Source organism: Balaenoptera musculus, chromosome 7 (genome assembly GCF_009873245.2).
Source record: "Balaenoptera musculus isolate JJ_BM4_2016_0621 chromosome 7, mBalMus1.pri.v3, whole genome shotgun sequence".
In the NCBI taxonomy this organism is placed as follows: domain Eukaryota; kingdom Metazoa; phylum Chordata; class Mammalia; order Artiodactyla; family Balaenopteridae; genus Balaenoptera; species Balaenoptera musculus.
Genome location: NC_045791.1, coordinates 52,196,682 through 52,213,101, shown reverse-complemented (window position 1 = coordinate 52,213,101; position 16,420 = coordinate 52,196,682). Strand labels below are relative to the sequence as shown.

The 16,420-nt window shown below is 39.5% G+C and overlaps 1 protein-coding gene and 1 pseudogene across 4 annotated transcripts in view; one reads left to right on the top strand and one right to left on the bottom strand.

Moving 5' to 3' along the window:
- Positions 1-2,926: 2,926 nt before the first annotated feature.
- LOC118898427 lies at positions 2,927-3,292 on the top strand (annotated as a pseudogene).
- Positions 3,293-9,239: 5,947 nt separating this feature from the next.
- Positions 9,240-16,420, bottom strand: part of ERICH2 (glutamate rich 2) — a 30,318-nt gene continuing 23,137 nt past the window's right edge. For 3 of the 4 annotated variants that reach the window (XM_036858152.1, XM_036858151.1, XM_036858153.1), the window contains 3 exons: positions 12,173-12,190; positions 10,076-10,147; positions 9,240-9,431 (listed from right to left, as the gene is read on the bottom strand). In XM_036858152.1, the coding sequence (XP_036714047.1) occupies positions 9,310-9,431; positions 10,076-10,147; positions 12,173-12,190 (212 nt within the window). In that variant the 3' untranslated portion in view covers positions 9,240-9,309. The remainder of the gene's footprint in view (positions 9,432-10,075; positions 10,148-12,172; positions 12,191-16,420) is intronic. The other variant, XM_036858154.1, reaches the window with a different exon arrangement.

Below are 16,420 nucleotides of genomic sequence, written 5' to 3'. Positions count from 1 at the left end.
CACAATGGAATATTATTTAGCCATAAGAAGGGATGAGGTATTGAAACATGCTAGGGCATAGATGAACATTGAAGACATTATGCTGAGTAAAATAATCCAGTCACAAAAGGATAAATACTGGAGGATTCCACTTACTTGTGGTAACTAGAGTAGTCAAATTCATAGACAGAAAGTAGAACAGTGGTTGCCAAGGACTGAGGGTAGAGGGAAATGGGGAGTTACTGTTTAATGGGTACATTAAACAATAGTTTAATGCTTTGGTTTGAGAAAATGGAAAAAGTTTTGGTTTGAGAAAATGGAAAAAGTTCTTGAGGTGGACGGTGGTGATGATTTCACAATATGAATGTGCTAAGTGTTACTGAACTGTGTGCTTAAAAATGGTTAAATGGTAAATTGTATATTTTAGCACAATAAAAAGCTTTTAGTTATAAAAGTGACACATGCCTATGATAAAAAAATTAAAATGCATACATTGAAAAGTAAAGCTTTTCTTACCTACCTCCCCTCCTCACTTGCACAACCCAGAGATAACCATTCTAGACAGTTTCATATTTCTACTTTTCACATACCTGCACCTGTAACTGGCACAAGGATCCGCCAATTCCTCTTCCTTGGCTTTGAGTAGCCTGACCCTTGGGGACCTGACGGTACCCTAAGGAGTCCAGTTAGGCTTACAGTCTTAGAGGATGTTATTGGTGTCATTATGCTTGCTATGCTGTGGCAGATACATACAGTAGGATGCTCTCAGCTGCAAAGTAATAGAAAATCAGAAACAAACTGGCTTAAACAGTAAGAAAATTTATTGTCTTACGTAGGATATTCAGAGGTAGGGCAGGCACTAAACCAGAGATGACTGTCAATAAAAATGTCATCAAGGACCAGGTTCTTCTTTTCTCTCCTCCGCTGTCCTTAGCATTGGCTTCAGCATAAAGCTTCCCATGGTTCTAAGATGCTGCAAGTACGCATGAGGGCTCTATGCTTTCTTGTCTCATGTTTTATTAGCTGAGACTGACTGAGTTCTGTCCATGTCTAGTAATAACTAGTAGTAGAGGGATATTGCTCTAAGGGTACAAAGTTTCAATTATGTAAGATGAATAAGTTCTGGAGATCTAAGGTACAGCATGGTAACAATAGTTAACATACTTATTATTATACACAGGCCTACCTCATTTTTACTGCATTTCACAGATACTGCGTTCTTTTACAAATTGGAGGTTTGTGGCAACCCTGTGTCAAGCAAGTCTATTGGGGCCATTTTTCCAACAGCATTTGCTCACTTTGTGTCTCTGTGTCACATTTTTATAATTTCTGCAATATTTCAAACTCCACCAGCAAAAAGATTATGACTTGCTGAAGGCTCAGACGATGGTTAGCATTTTTTAGCAAAAAAGTATTTTAAATTAAGGTATGCATATTATTTTTTTAGACATAATGTTTTTGCACATTTAATAGATTACAATATAGTGTAAATATAACTTTCATATGCACTGGGAAACCAAAAACTTCATGTGCCTCGCTTTAATGTGATACTAGCTTTATTGTGGTGGTCTGGAACTGAACCCGAAATATCTCTGAGGTATGCCTGTACTTGAAATTTGCTAAGAGGATAGATCTTAAATTAAATCTTCTCAACACACACACACACACACACACGTCACTATGTAGAGGTGATGGATATGTTAATTCACTTGATTGTGGTGGTCATTTCACAATGTATATGTGTATCAAGTTGTTCACCCTAAATATATATAAAAATATAATTTTTATGTCAATGACATTTCAAAGCTGTTACAAACAAACAAACTAGTAGCAAGTGGGATGGGAGTACCATGATTAGCTTAGATTTATCACCTAGGTTGAAAAGGGTGGAGGGGGAATCAACCAGTGTCTGCTATAGGCTGTCTCCTGGTTCAAAAGGGTGCATTATGAACAAGGCTATGCAAGCCCATCTCATCTCCCAGTGCTTTACTTAACAAGCCTCTCCAACTTCTGCACACACACAGCCCCACCCCGCATTATAACATATCCCATGTCAGCTGGGTAGTTTATTAGGAAAGCCAATCAGAGCGACCTTTGTCCTCCTTAGTGTGGCCTTGGAGGCTACATCTTACTTGCCTCTTGTGAATTCTCAGTACCTCACAATATAGGACACTTGCCCAGAACTCCAAAACATTTCCAGTGGATCCAGGCTTTCCTCCACATCTGGCACCATGAGCTCTGGTCAAGCGCTCCCCACCCCCCTCTCCTGCTTGTCCAACATCAGTATTCCAGGCAAAATACCCAAATTACATATACCTTACATGTAATTAACCAAGGGTATAGTTAAAGGGAAAAAACACACTTCAATTAAAGGGAATGTAGGTTATCACCTTGCTTAATACACAGCTGACCCTTGAACATCATGGGGGTTAGCGGTGCTGATCCTCCGTGCAGTCGACAATCTGAGTATAGCTTATAGTTGGCTCTCAGTAACCGCCGTTTGGCATCTGTGGTTTGGCATCCGTGAATTCAACCAACTGCGGACCGTATAGTGCTGTAGTATTTACTACTGAGAAAAGTTCACATATAGTGGACCCGCACAGTTCAAATCTGTGTTGTTCAAGGGTCAACTACATAAAGAAATGAAGGGTAACTGAAGGCTATATGAGGAGCACAAAAGAGAGGCAATTCTAATTCCACGTTTGGACTGCTGGAGCGTGGTCCAGATGGAACCAACTGCCACTCACTAAGGTTATGCTATATACATTCTCTAAGGTATTAGATGGTCTTTACTTAATAAATCATTCCCTTTTCTTCAATCTGCTCCTCTCTACTGGAACCTTAGGGAGGAAAGTACAGTGAAGGGTAGGGCATTAGAGTAAAATGATCTGGATTTGGAATACCTTATGCTCTTCTTTTCTAACCCAGGCCCTGCGAATGGCTGTGAAAGAAGCGTGGTGAGAAGGACAAGGGCCGTTCTGCCAACAATAAGGTAGTGACCAGAGAATACACCATCTCCATTCACAAGCACATCCATGGAGTGGGTTTCGAGAAGCACACCCCTTGGGCACTCATAGCGATTCGGAAATTTGCCACGAAGGAGATGGGAATTCCAGATATGCTCATTGACGCCAGGCTCAGCAAAGCTGTCTGGGCTGAAGGAATAAGGAATGTCCCATACTGTATCCATGTGTGACTGTCCAGAAAATGTAATGAGGATGAAGATTCACCAAACAAGCTCTATACATTGGTCACCTATGTATCTGTCACCACTTCCAAAAATCTACATTCAGTCAGTGTGGATGAGAACTGACCACTGATTGACGAAGTTATAAAACCATCAAAAACAAATGACCTGGATTTGAATTTGCCGATTCTCAGGTTTATGATCTTTAGAAAGTTACTCTCAATCTTTCCTAGGTCTCAATTTCTTCACACGTAAGTGGGGATAATAACATCTACCCCCATGCAGATGTTATGAAGACTAAAAATATTAACATGTGGAATTAACATATAACATTACCATATGGAATTAACATATGGTACAGTGTCTAACACACAATAGGCTATCAGTACATATGATTATAATCCTTCCTACTAAACATGCTCATCTTAAATATTTAAAAAGTAACACTCCTTTTGCCTTATGTCCTCCACAACACATAATCTTTCTTCTTACCTTCAATGTCAAACTCCTTATTTTTGTTTTCCTCACTCCAATTCACTCAAACTCACTGAAATATGGCTCTCCTTCCTCCCCCAGTCAACTGACACTGCTCTCCCTAATGTCACCAACCACCTCTTTGTTTCCATCCAATCATACTTTTTAGTTCTTACCTTACTTGTCCTCTCTATAACTTCTGGCCAAGTAGATCTTCCCAGATCTTGAAACTCTTTTCTGGATTTCTGTACTCAGATGTCAGTTAGGATGCTTTTGGCAGCAGGTAAAAGAAACCTCAATCCAAACTGGTTTAAACAATAAGAAAGTTTATCTCACTTAACAGTAAGCTCAAATAGAGGGCTGGCTCCAGAGCAATGGATACCATGATTGAACATCACCAGGAATCTAGGTTCTTTTTGCTTTACTGTCCACAACATCCTAAGATTAGTTCCTCTCATGATCACAAAATGGCTGCCAGCAGTAAGGAGCGCAGCATGCTTCCTGGTTCCCAACCAGAGGAATGGAGGAAACTCTCCTCCCAATCATGAAATAAAGTCCTTGATCTGACTGGGCCAATGGAGGTCACATGTCCACTTTTGGAACAGTAATAGTCACCAGAGAAATGCCATGCACTGATTGGCTGAGGGTATCTTTTCTGAGTCCCATGGCTATGTGTGTGGGGAGTGAATATCTGAACAGAATCAGGGGTCTCTTAGCAAAGAAGCAGGGTGAGATGATGCTAAGCAGGCGACCAATGGTATCTACTATATTCGCTTTCCCGATTTTCCTCTTGGCTATTCTTCTCAGTTTCTCTTTTGTGCATTTTTCTTTCCTGGACTACCACTTAAATGTTGTTTATCATTTAAGATAATTCTACTTTCAGTCCTCTTCTATTCAGACTACACTTTCTCTGTGGGCTACCAATGCCTTGTCTTTGATTACTATCTTTAATTAAAGAGATATCTCTGTTATGTGTTATCTCACTGAGTGTAAGCTCCTAATGACTCCTAAATAAGGTGTATATCATCAGCCAAAGTGTCTCTTCCAAGCTCCATACCATAAATTCCAAAAAAACACACAATACTTCCTATGGCCAGCAGAATAATCCCCCACCTCCCAAAGATGTCTATGTCCTAATCCCCAGCACCCACAAATATGTTAGGTTACATGGCAAGGCACAATTAGGGCTACAGATGTAATTAAGGTTGCTAATCAGCTGACATTAAGATAGGGAAGATTACCCTGGACTCTCCAGATGGACCCAAAGTAATTACAAGCCTTTAAGGTAGAAGAGGGAGGAAGGGTGTTGAGAATTTAGCTAAAATATTTCATAATATTGCTGCCTTGGCATTCATTTTGTGTGGCTAAGTGGCCTACAGGGGCCTTGAAATGACACCAGCCTCTCCCTCAAGTGCATGCCCAGATAACAGCCCATGTACTAGACAATAGCCTGCAGGTTCACAAGTGTAAATTCCAGATATGACTTTCCCAGTGCCCCTGGTGATAAACAGTCTCTCCTGCTTCCCAGCTCCTTCCTCGGTGCACCCCCCTTAGATAAGACCTCCACAGAAGTTACCAAAACTCTGCTCTTTTTAGTTTGAATCCACCAATTTGGACTTAGCCTAGGAACCCCAAAAGCACTCGACTGTAGACCCTAAATAAGACATGCGCCCAGGGTCCTGCTGCCCACTCTCTCCTGCACCTTGACACCCCCCACCCCCCATCCCGTGGCCCCTCTGAGGTGTGCCATGTACCTTCTCTAGGACCCGTGAGTAATAAATTTCTCTATTTCACTTTCCCTTGTGGTCTACTTAACAAATGCTAATTTCACAAAAATCACAACAGGGGAGAGAGGGCTAGAGAGACGGCAATGTGAAAAGGCGTCAGTCAGACAGTGCTGGTTTTGAACACGGAAGAATGGGGCCCTGAGCCAAGGAATGCAGGAGGGCTCTGGAAGCTGGAAAAGGCAAGGAAACAGATTCCCTCCTAGCGCCTCCAGAAAGAATGGAGCCTTGCTGATACCTTGGTTTTCGCCAAGTGAGATCCATTTTGGATTTCTGACCTCCAGAACTGTAAGATAATCAATTTGTACTGTTTTAAGCCACTAAGTTGCTTTAATTTGTTACAGCATAGAAAACAATATACTTCCTATATTCAACCTGTGTAAGTGAACCACCATATTCTCCAGCAAATCTGCTTTTCTTTCTGTGCTCCTTTTTCAGGGGATGTCACCACTATCATGCATCCAGTTATCCAGTTGGGAGTCATCCTTGACCTCTACCTCTCCCCACATTTAATTCATCACCGATTTCTGTCTGTTCTTTCTACCTCTAAAATAACACCTTTATTCCACTGCATCTCTGCTACTACCTCTTTCAGGCTACAGTACTGAACTGCTAGGATTATGTAACAGTGGAGTTTTGTATTCCACTCCAGTCTGTTCTCTATACTTTCATATATTTAAAAATGGAGATCCATAGGAAGAAATACATTTCACATCAAGATCTAGGACACACACACACACACACACACACACACACACACACACACACACACTCTGAACGAAGTTTCACAAAACCATAATTCCCATATACTCTTTTGCAATGTGTGCTATTTTCTATTCTATGTATTTAATTAAAAAAAAAACCCCAGCTATTTGTGACTCACCACAGTGATTTCATATCTGACCAATGGATCATGACCTGTAGTTTGAGAACATATTTTTCTACCTGGCTACTAGAATGCTCTAATATACAATCAATATTTTCCTTAAAATCTCTCAATGGCCTCCCACTACTTTAAGGATAAAGTTCAAACTTTAACACAGCTTGTAAGATCCACCATTTCCCAGCCCCCTTATGAACATAGCTTCATCTGTCTCGGCTCTAACTGGTTCATTTTCATTTTGCAATCCAACCATACCTATTTACTTTCTGGACTCAGAATGTATCTACTGATAGAATGCTCTTGCCCACATCCTCTTCTTGTAGCTAATTCCCCCTCATTCTACCTTCTCAGCTTAGACTCCACTTCCCTCTGAATGCTTTCCCTGGACACCTGGCCCAGGTTAGGTACCCCTCCTGCATGCTCCCTTAGCACCCTGGACTTCCTACCACCCTGCATTTCAACTGTGCCAGTGTTCTTTAAGAGCAGGTATACATAGTAGGCCTTCAGTAAATATTGATTGAATAAATGAAACTATTTTGGTGGGTTCCCATCTTAAGTCCATTGAGTGGACATTTCGTACATTTGCAAATTGTTGAATATTTGGATTCTTTCCCACCACTGTAACGTTCTGAAGAAGGCAAAGGTCTGGAACTGAACTGTCTATATAGATACTTGTTTGCTGATTCATTAAACAGTTTCTACAGTTTAGCTATGTGTGAAGCAGCACAGAACACGGGTTCAAGATTCACTAGATCTCTCATACTGAAACATAACCTAGCGTCTTGTAGTCTTAATTTCCTCATCTGAATTCCACTACCCCAGTCAACATTTACCCTTGGATATGCCCAGCATCCCAAATTCAATTTGTGTAACTGATGGGGACAATATAATAGCTTGCTCATAGGACTGAGAAGCCAGTGAGTTAAATAATATAAAATACTTACATAAAACAATATAAAAATACTTTGCAGATTATGTTTAGCTACTAGATTTTATATTTAGCTACCACATACAGACACGCATGCCTATGTCAGGTTATGCCAACACCCTAAATTACACTGATTAAGGAGTGCAAGTAGGGAACTTCCCTGGCAGTCCAGTGGTTAAAACCTCGCCTCCCAATGCAGGGGGTGTGGGTTTGATCCCTGGTCGGGGAGCTAAGATCCCACATGCCTCACAGCCAAAAAAACAAAACATAAAGCAGAAGCAATATTGTAACAAATTCAATAAAGACTTTAAAACTAGTCCACATCAAAATTAAAAAAACTTAAAAAAAAAAAACAAAAACAAACAAAAAAAAGGAGTGCAAGTAGGATGAAGAATATGGATAAAGGGTATATATCCATAAATATGGATTATCCTGCATGATCAAACCTCGCAAATACTTAGATGTAGCTATAATATGATCTGTGATATCATGGTTTTTTATTCAGAGTTTTTTCCTCAGAACTTGCTTGTTCCTTTAAAAGAAAACTAAAGGTTCACTAGTGTGACTAATTTAGTCTGCAATATCAGTTTTAGGGTATTTAATGACCTTCTTATGGGGAGAGCTCCAAAATCAGGTAAGTGACATCAGATTGACATACGATGGTTTTCCTATGGTAGGAAGGAATAACAAACACCTCACAAATGAAAAGAACAAGTGGTTCTTGTGGTCTCCATCAGCCAGCCCTTCAGTGCTATCTATCTGACTATTTATGTAACTAGATTATACATACCTGTCTTCACTTCTTTCAGATACTCCTATAAAATGGTGTGGCCGAATTCCTCCCTCTGAATGTTAGCACGCTACAAAATGCCCAAAGAATGAATTACGCTTTAAGCATTTTGGATATGACATGATACTGTGCTGATATAAGAATAAAAATTCAAACTGCCTAACCCCAAATCAGATTGGCACACTCAAAACAAATTATTTAGGAATATTTTTCTCATTTTTACATCAGTTACCTTACAACCTAATTTGAAGATGGTGGAAATTCATCAAGGAATACAGAATCAGCAAAATAATGTAGATTGATACATAAATAGTATAATAAACTCTTATAAATATTTTATGAAAGAATATAAACATTGTCATTAACTTTCACCTCATTCATTCACTTGGTATACACATCCTGTTATTTTCCAGGCACTTATCCAGTTGCTAGGGATATAACAGTGAAAAGACAAAGTCCTGCTTATGGAGGTTACATTTTCTGACAAGAAGGGAGAAGATAAAAAGAACAAATAAATTAGGGGAGGGATAAATTGGGAGTTTGGGATTGACATATATACACACTGCTATATTTAAAATAGATGACCAACAAGGATCTACTGTACAGCACAGGGAACTCTACTCAACATCCTGTAATAACATAAATGGGAAAAGAATTTGAAAAAGAATAGGTATATGTATAACTGAATCACTTTGCTGTACACCTGAAACTAACACAACATTGTAAATCAACTATACTCCAAAATAAAATAAAATAAAACCTTAAAAAAAAGAACAAATAATAAGAAAGGTTCAGGTACTGATACATGCTATAAAGAACATGAAACAAATGATATAAAATGCCTAAAGTAGTGGACATGGGAGGGGCTTGGAATATGGATTCTGGAGCCATAATGTCTGTATGCAAATCTAGGCTCTACCGATCAACAGGTATATGATGCTGGGCAAATGACCCACCCTCTCTGTGCCTCAGTTTTCTCATCTGTTGAATGGGGATAACAGTGCTAACCTCATGGGTTTGCTGGATTCAACAAATTAATGTGTATAGAACAGCACCTGGCACATAGTTAGTGCTATGTGTTTTCAATGATTACTTCCCTCTCTGAGTAGCTCACTTTGAGCTAAAATCTAAATATTAAGAAGGAGCTCAAACTAATATGGATAAATTAAAAGAACTCTGTACCAAATAAAGAACAGTTAGACTGAAATGCAGCTCTCTTCTTTATATTTCCATAGTATACAGTAATGAACACACATGAAGATTAAACGATAGCAGCAACTCTCATCACCCATCTTCACATCCATCAGAGCTTTCTTCACTTGGGTCCTCACTGCTCTCCCCTTCACCCTCACCGCTACTGTCTTCTTCACTCTCTTCATCATCTTCCTCCAGATTTTGAGCTTTCTCTGCCACAGAAAGGGAGAGACTTGCTTAAAATGTTTCTTAATATTTCTACCCTGAAAAATCACAATTCTCCTTGTTTCCCCGCCACTAAGAAATACACATTTTTGGAATGTGAGAACTGAGCTGAAATATGCTAACTGCATGTAGGGTCAAAGCGGTTGCACAAAGAAGAACATATTCTTACTGGCATAAAGATGTTTGTCGATTTAAAATATATTTAAAACATTGGCCTATAAAAATATTTTTTACTACTGTCAACTTAATTCTTACTTAAATAGAATAAGAGAAAAGTGAGATTCAGGGTGATTTAGAGGGTACTGGCTTTGCTTGGAACTGTGGGATAATCCCTTTAGTGCCTGGCGCAGTTAGCAGGTTCTGTTCCCTCTGAGGACTCTGTCAGTGCCCAATACCTTGTGCACAGGGAGCCTGCTTTGCTTGGGCAGTTCCACCCCACAGAGGAAAGGGAGTCATCTTGACCATCCACAGAGGACAAGCCGGTTTCATGAAACCATCCAAGACGATCATTTAGCCTTTTCTTAACCACTTCCTGAGGATATACTTTGCCAATCTCCTGGGATAATGGATTTTTAAATAGTGACTGCTCATAGTTCTATGAGAAAGAAGTAATTTCAATTTTTAAATTTACCCATCAGCAGCATTTCTTCAATAAGTGAGAAAAACTCCTTGGCCTCCGGATTTTCTGGTTCATAGATTAGGACTGAAAATGGACAACAGAATGCATGTTATTAGTGTTCGAAGTGTTTCAGCAAACAGCCTCTTCAGAATGAGACTGAAACTGTCAATGAGAGTAAGTGAAAATGCACAAAGCAAAACCACCAACAATTATACCATGGGTATATCTAAGCGCAAATAGAGAAAACGTTCTACTTATCTTAGGTGCTTTGTAAGGGAAATAATCCTCATTCTAGTTTCTACCTCCTGCCCAAAGAAGGAAATCTCTATCACTATGAGGCATGCCTCATGGGCCTGTAGCCAAAGTGTTTCTTGACTATAAGCATTCCCCAAACAAGGTACAAATCCCGCAAAACATGGAGACTTTACTAATGACACCCTAGTCATCGCCTACTTAACAGCACTCTCACCTCTTCATCAGACCCATTGTTTTTAAGTGCTATTTATTCCTTTTTGCTGATCCTTTATGTGAATGTGTCATCTTTCCTTTGGACCATATCAATAGATTTTTTTTAGGCCTGTTAGTATGTTACCAATGTCCTAGAGGCCAGAAAGATTTACACCTTTTGTTTCAGAGTTTTCTAGACTAGTTTATTTTTTCAGGTCTTGCTCTACAGACCTCTCTCTCTGCCTTCTTCCTACCTGCCTTGAGGTGTATTCATAATTCTGCATCATCCATTTAAATGTCGTGACTCCTGCGTAATATCTTGATGGCCCCCAGGGGGCACTGAAACATCAAGTGTGCTATTTGCCTGGCTAAGAGTGAGACAGAGAATTGTGGATGGTTCAACTAGGCCCCAATGGCTCAGAGGGCCTCACCCCATATGGCTTTCATCCTGACACACCAAACCAAGGTCTTTATTTCCTAATTCCTAATATAACAATGTACCATCAATCTGGGTTAGCATGAGTGTGCACCTGCTCAGAACATGCTTTTAAGGCTTCTAGGGGTATTTATACATCTTTTAAGGCTTCTGATAAAAGTGACTGTTTGTACATTTTAACTTAGACTAAAATAATTTAGCAGTCTAAATCTTTCTCTGAGGCTAAGCCTCTTTCTAGAGCAGAGTTTCTCCAACTTGCTCCTTGAGATACTAGTTTCTTAAGATGTTAATATGTATCTGGGAAACTAGGCTAATGAAGTTAATCAGGTAAAGCTTACAGTAAGGAGCAACTGCAGGATTTTACATAGCCATTAATATGCTCATAACTACGATGGATCTTACAGAGAGGAGAATGTGGTTTCCCCAATTTATTATCCCCATGGAATCCTTTTTTGGTGGAACACTTACTAAGAAATCTTGAACTAATATTCCTTGGAACACAGCTTAGAAAATTTCATGTTGGAGTTAGGATTATTCCATGGGAGTGGAGTATGGCATCAGCTGTTCTCAGGGTTTAACAAAAACTGCTGGCAATTGTCAATTTTCAGAGTGAGGGAAAGGTATCTGCTCTTTGAAACTTAGCCCTGCAATATCCATCTTAGGTGATAAATAAAAAACTCTTTTTTACTCTTTGACAGGCTAGTAGGGTTTGTAAAAAGGCAAGAGAAGCCCTTAGCACATGCAGTTGATGTTCTGGGAGTTGTTTCCCAACCGTGGCCCATAAGCAGAGGCCGGTATGGACCCTGAAGAAAGACTGTCACAGATGTGAACCCTGGCTCTGCCACTGTCTAGCTGGGTCACCTTGGGGAAAGTATTTAATGTCTCTGTACCTCAGTTCCCTTATCTGTAATAATACTATTGACCACATCAGGCTGTTCTGATGAATCAAACAGATAATACAGATAAAGATAAATACTTAATTTAGTCCTTGGTGCATGGTAGGTGCTGAATAAATGTTGATTATTAGTTTTCCTGGAGTGGTTCTGGGCCTGGAGAAAGGCGTGGTTCCCTCTAAGTGTGCAGTGGATGCCTCCTTCTGGCTGAAGGGCTGGGGCAGGGAGCTGGGGATTCTGCTGCACACGGAGCTCTAAGGCCCTCAGACAGGAGGCTATGCTAGGGTAGACAGACTGTTGGTCTTGTTCACTGTTGCAGCCCTAAGAGAGTACCTGACACAGAGGTGGAGCCTTCAAAACATTAAAAAAAAAAAAAAAAAGAATAAATGAATATAGACAACTGAATAGGAAGCAGTCCTTTTATGCCTTGATAAAATTATACTCTAGGCTAATAAGAAAGGGTGATTTATTTTACTCAAAAATAAATAGAAAACTTTATAGGAACTTTCTTTTCTCAAGATACATCTGTATTTGTGTTAGACCCATGATGATGAGAACCATTTTGGTTTTCAGGCCATTATTCTTAAACATTTACAATTATTATAATTGACAGAGTAGGTCTTCAAGGCTTAAAAGTTATTTTTGTAGAATCCCGGGCTGCCTGTGAGCAGAAGTGTTGGCACCCTGAGATGACTGGGCTGCAGGTAAAGAGACTAAGAAATGGGAAGATTGACAGAAAATCTCACTGTCAATCATGAGATAAATGAAGAAAAGTACTTGGGACTCTTGACTTGCAGTCTCATTTAAAAACCACTTTTCCAAGGCTTCACCAACAACTTTTTTAGAAGGCAGGATAAAAAGAAAAGAACCCATTTGCACCTGGGATGCAGGATGGGAAGCCCTGCAGCCAAGTGAAGATACAAATGACTATACCGTGATTGGACGGCAAGGAAACACACCAGGAACTGGAGACTTAATTCAAGAGAATGGATTTGTAAAACATTTCTGCAGGGACAAAGATGCAGTATTTCATATAAACTAGTTGCCTTAGATACAAATAAAAAATATATTAGTCAACTTATAGGAGCCACTTCAATCTGATTGATTCATAAAAGCATCTTTTTTCCAAGTCTCTGCCTACTTAACCAGAAAAATAAGCTTATTAGTCAAATGAGGAAATGGAAATATAGCAAGAAATCATAGGCTCTCAAGCCAGACCTGGGATCTAATCCTAGCTTTACCACTGGGTAGCTGTGTGACTTTGGGTGAATTAGTTCTCCTTGCTAGCCTCACTTTGCTCATCTGTAAAATGGGGTTAATCATATCTGCCTCACGGAATTGCTGTAAGAATTAAACAATGTATGTTTAATGTTCCCATAGTAGGTGTTCAATATATACATATATAAATACATAAAAATGTAAATACACAATCTATGTTTACATGCATAACTTTATAAATATATATAGAGAGAAAGGTGAAGTGTTCCATGGAAGAGCTAGAAGATGGGGGAAGAAAAGAGGCCAAAGAATATCTATGCTGTAGAGAACAGACTTGTGGTTGCCAAGAGGGGGGGGGTGGTGAGGGAGGGACGGGTTGGGAGTTGGGGTTAGTAGATGCAAACTATTATATATAGAGTGGATAAACAACAAGATCCTACTGTATAGCATAGGGAACTATATTCAATATCCTGTGATAAACTATAATGGAAAAGAATATGAAAAAGAATGTATATATATACGTATAACTGAATCACTTTGCTGTACAGTAGAAATTAACACAACACTGTAAATCAACTATCCTTCAAAAAATTTTTTAGAAAAAGAATATCTATGCTGTAAGAATTTACATATAATATTTTGGGGTCCATGCTAGATGAAAACAATTTGTTTTGTCTGTTGCTCTGAACACAGAGAGGGACTTTGGGTAAGCCCTCAGCCAAGTGTTCCTATTGGCATCAAAGAACTAGCACTTCCTTCTCCCTGGAACACAGTCTGTCTACAACTCTCTGTTCTTCCTTGAACTTGCCTAGCTTTGCAAAACCGGGGCCTCCCTAATTTTCACATCCTTGGCTGGCAATCTGCCTCAGGGGTAGCCAATCTTACTTTGCACACCCCTGCTCTCTACCCACGTTCTCTGGGCCTTTTTGCCCACATTTCCCATCAGCCTCTTCTTCCTCTTGGGAGCAGCTCTTTCCCATTTGGCTCCCTGGATCACGGTGCCTGTCTTAGGGCACTCCATAGCTTCTTTTCCTAGAGTTTAGTCCTTAGTTTTAGAGGCACCACTATTTGCCATGGACAGAAAAGAGTAAACAGCATTACTGGAAGAGCCGTAAGAGTGCAAACCACGTCTGATATCAACCCCAAAAGGGTTTAGAGCATGTGTGCTCTGAGTTCTGCTTTCTCTCCAGCTCCCAGCATAATGTCTGGTACAGAGTTAGTGCTCAATATTTATTGGTTGGAAGGAAGGGAGTGAGTTTTTAAAGGAATATAACCCCATAAGATATATCAGTTTGAACTTTTTCATCCCCACTGACCTGGCACTTAATGCATGTGCACTGGTATGTCAGTTCCATAAGCATTATACTGAGCGCCTACTGTTTACAGTTTGGGCTAACAGCCAAAACTTACTGACAGATGTGGTGATATCAGTGTCTATATTTTGTAAGCTTTGGCCAGAGGCTTTTCTAAAATGATTGATGAATATAAAAATATAATACAATATGTAAATTTTCCTACAATTAGGCTCCACAAGAAAAACTCAGAGAACTGGGAGCTAGAGCTACAAAATCACTCCCTTCTATACCAGCCACACAGAGAAGAAAAGTAGTTGAGGGAAAAGGAGGCTGGGGTTCCAGTTCTGGCTGTGTCACTTGCTCCCTGAGCAGGGCTGCACAAGCTGCTTAACCTCTTTCTGCTTCAGCTTCATTATTTATAAAAACAGAGCACTGGACATGATTCTCTCTCTAAGGACTCTTTCTGATTGGAAATTCTGTTTGTGGGCCACCAGAAACAGTTTTGATTGAAATATTTTAATCGATGGCTCTAAAGGTCAAAAGTGCTTGAAAGGATTAAACAAGGCAAATTATTTTGGATATGAGATAGGTAGTGTTAAAGCATTCAAGAAACCCATTTTAAAAATTAGCCGATGATTTAAGAATACTGTATCCACAGTGGGGACTCTGTGAGGCAAGGGAGAGTAGACCCCATGTCCCTACACTACATTTTCACTAAAAGATTTTAACCATAAGACAGGTCTACAATAGTTAATATTTCAAGTCCATTATTAATAAAGTTTAATTGTAGAGTTGCCATTTTCTCCTTTAAAATAACTAAGACTAATGAAGTAAGAGAAAAAGATGGGCAAAATAGTTGAAAAGATTATGGATTTTGACAGAGAGCTGGAATCTTTCAAAATCATTAGATAGACTTTCTAAAATTGGAAAATACAATCCTTGAAATTAAGAATTCACTAGATAGCTTTAACAGCAGATTGGACACAGCAAAAGAGAGGATAAATTAACTCAAAAACAGGTCAATAGAAGATATCCAAACTGAAGCACAGAAATAGAAAGAAATGGAAAAAACAGAGCTGAGTATAAGATACATGTGGGACACCATGAAAAAAAGTCTAATTTATGTGTAATTGGAGACCCAGGAAGAGAAGAGAGAGAATATGGCAGAGGCAATCTTTGAAGGTTAATGGCCAAGAAATCCTCAAAGTTGATGAAAACATCAACCCACAGAGTTAAGAAACTCAGCAAACCTCTCAAACCTTTCTTTGCTTAAATACAAAGAAAACCACCACCATTTTGAATGTCAAGTCAAACCACTAAAACCCAAAGACAGAAAAATAAGGTAGTTCACATCATTCCTCTACTCAAAAGTGTCCAGTGGTTTCCCACCTCACTCAGAGAAAAAGCCAAGGTCCTTAAGCTGCCAAAGGTGTTATGCAATCTGCACAACCCCTGACCTGTAAGCTCTCCGACCTCATCTCCTATCACACTTCCACTGGCTTATTCTCAGCACATTTGCTATTAGTCTTGCCTGGGACACACTTCCTCCAGATGACAGGACTCACTTCCTCAACTTCTTCAGGTGTTTGCTCTAGTCTTCCAGTGAGGCCTTCCTAGACCATCCTACTTAAAACTGCTTTGTCTCTCTCCCAGTATTTTCTACTCCTTCTTCCCTGCTTTATTTTTCTCCATAGCACCTATCATCTGTGACACGCTAGTTACAGATAAATTTGTTATCTGTCTGAAACTAGATATAAATGTGGGATCGTTCTCTGTCCAGTGCCTAGAACAGTGCCTGGCACATGTAGGTACTCAAATATTTGTGGAATAATTGCATGTTAAGTAAGGCTTCTTGCACTACACAACACGTCTTTGAATCTAAAGGCATAATGCTACTAACCCGTTATCATGAGGCTAAGGATTTTGACTTATTTTCTAATGGTGTAATTAGTCTCTGTCATTTTATCCCACTCAAAGTTACTCTAGAAGTCTAAATTAGTCCTTATACCAATTTTTACTATCAAGGATTCACTGAGACACTATCAGAGAATTCATTAGATGTATGACA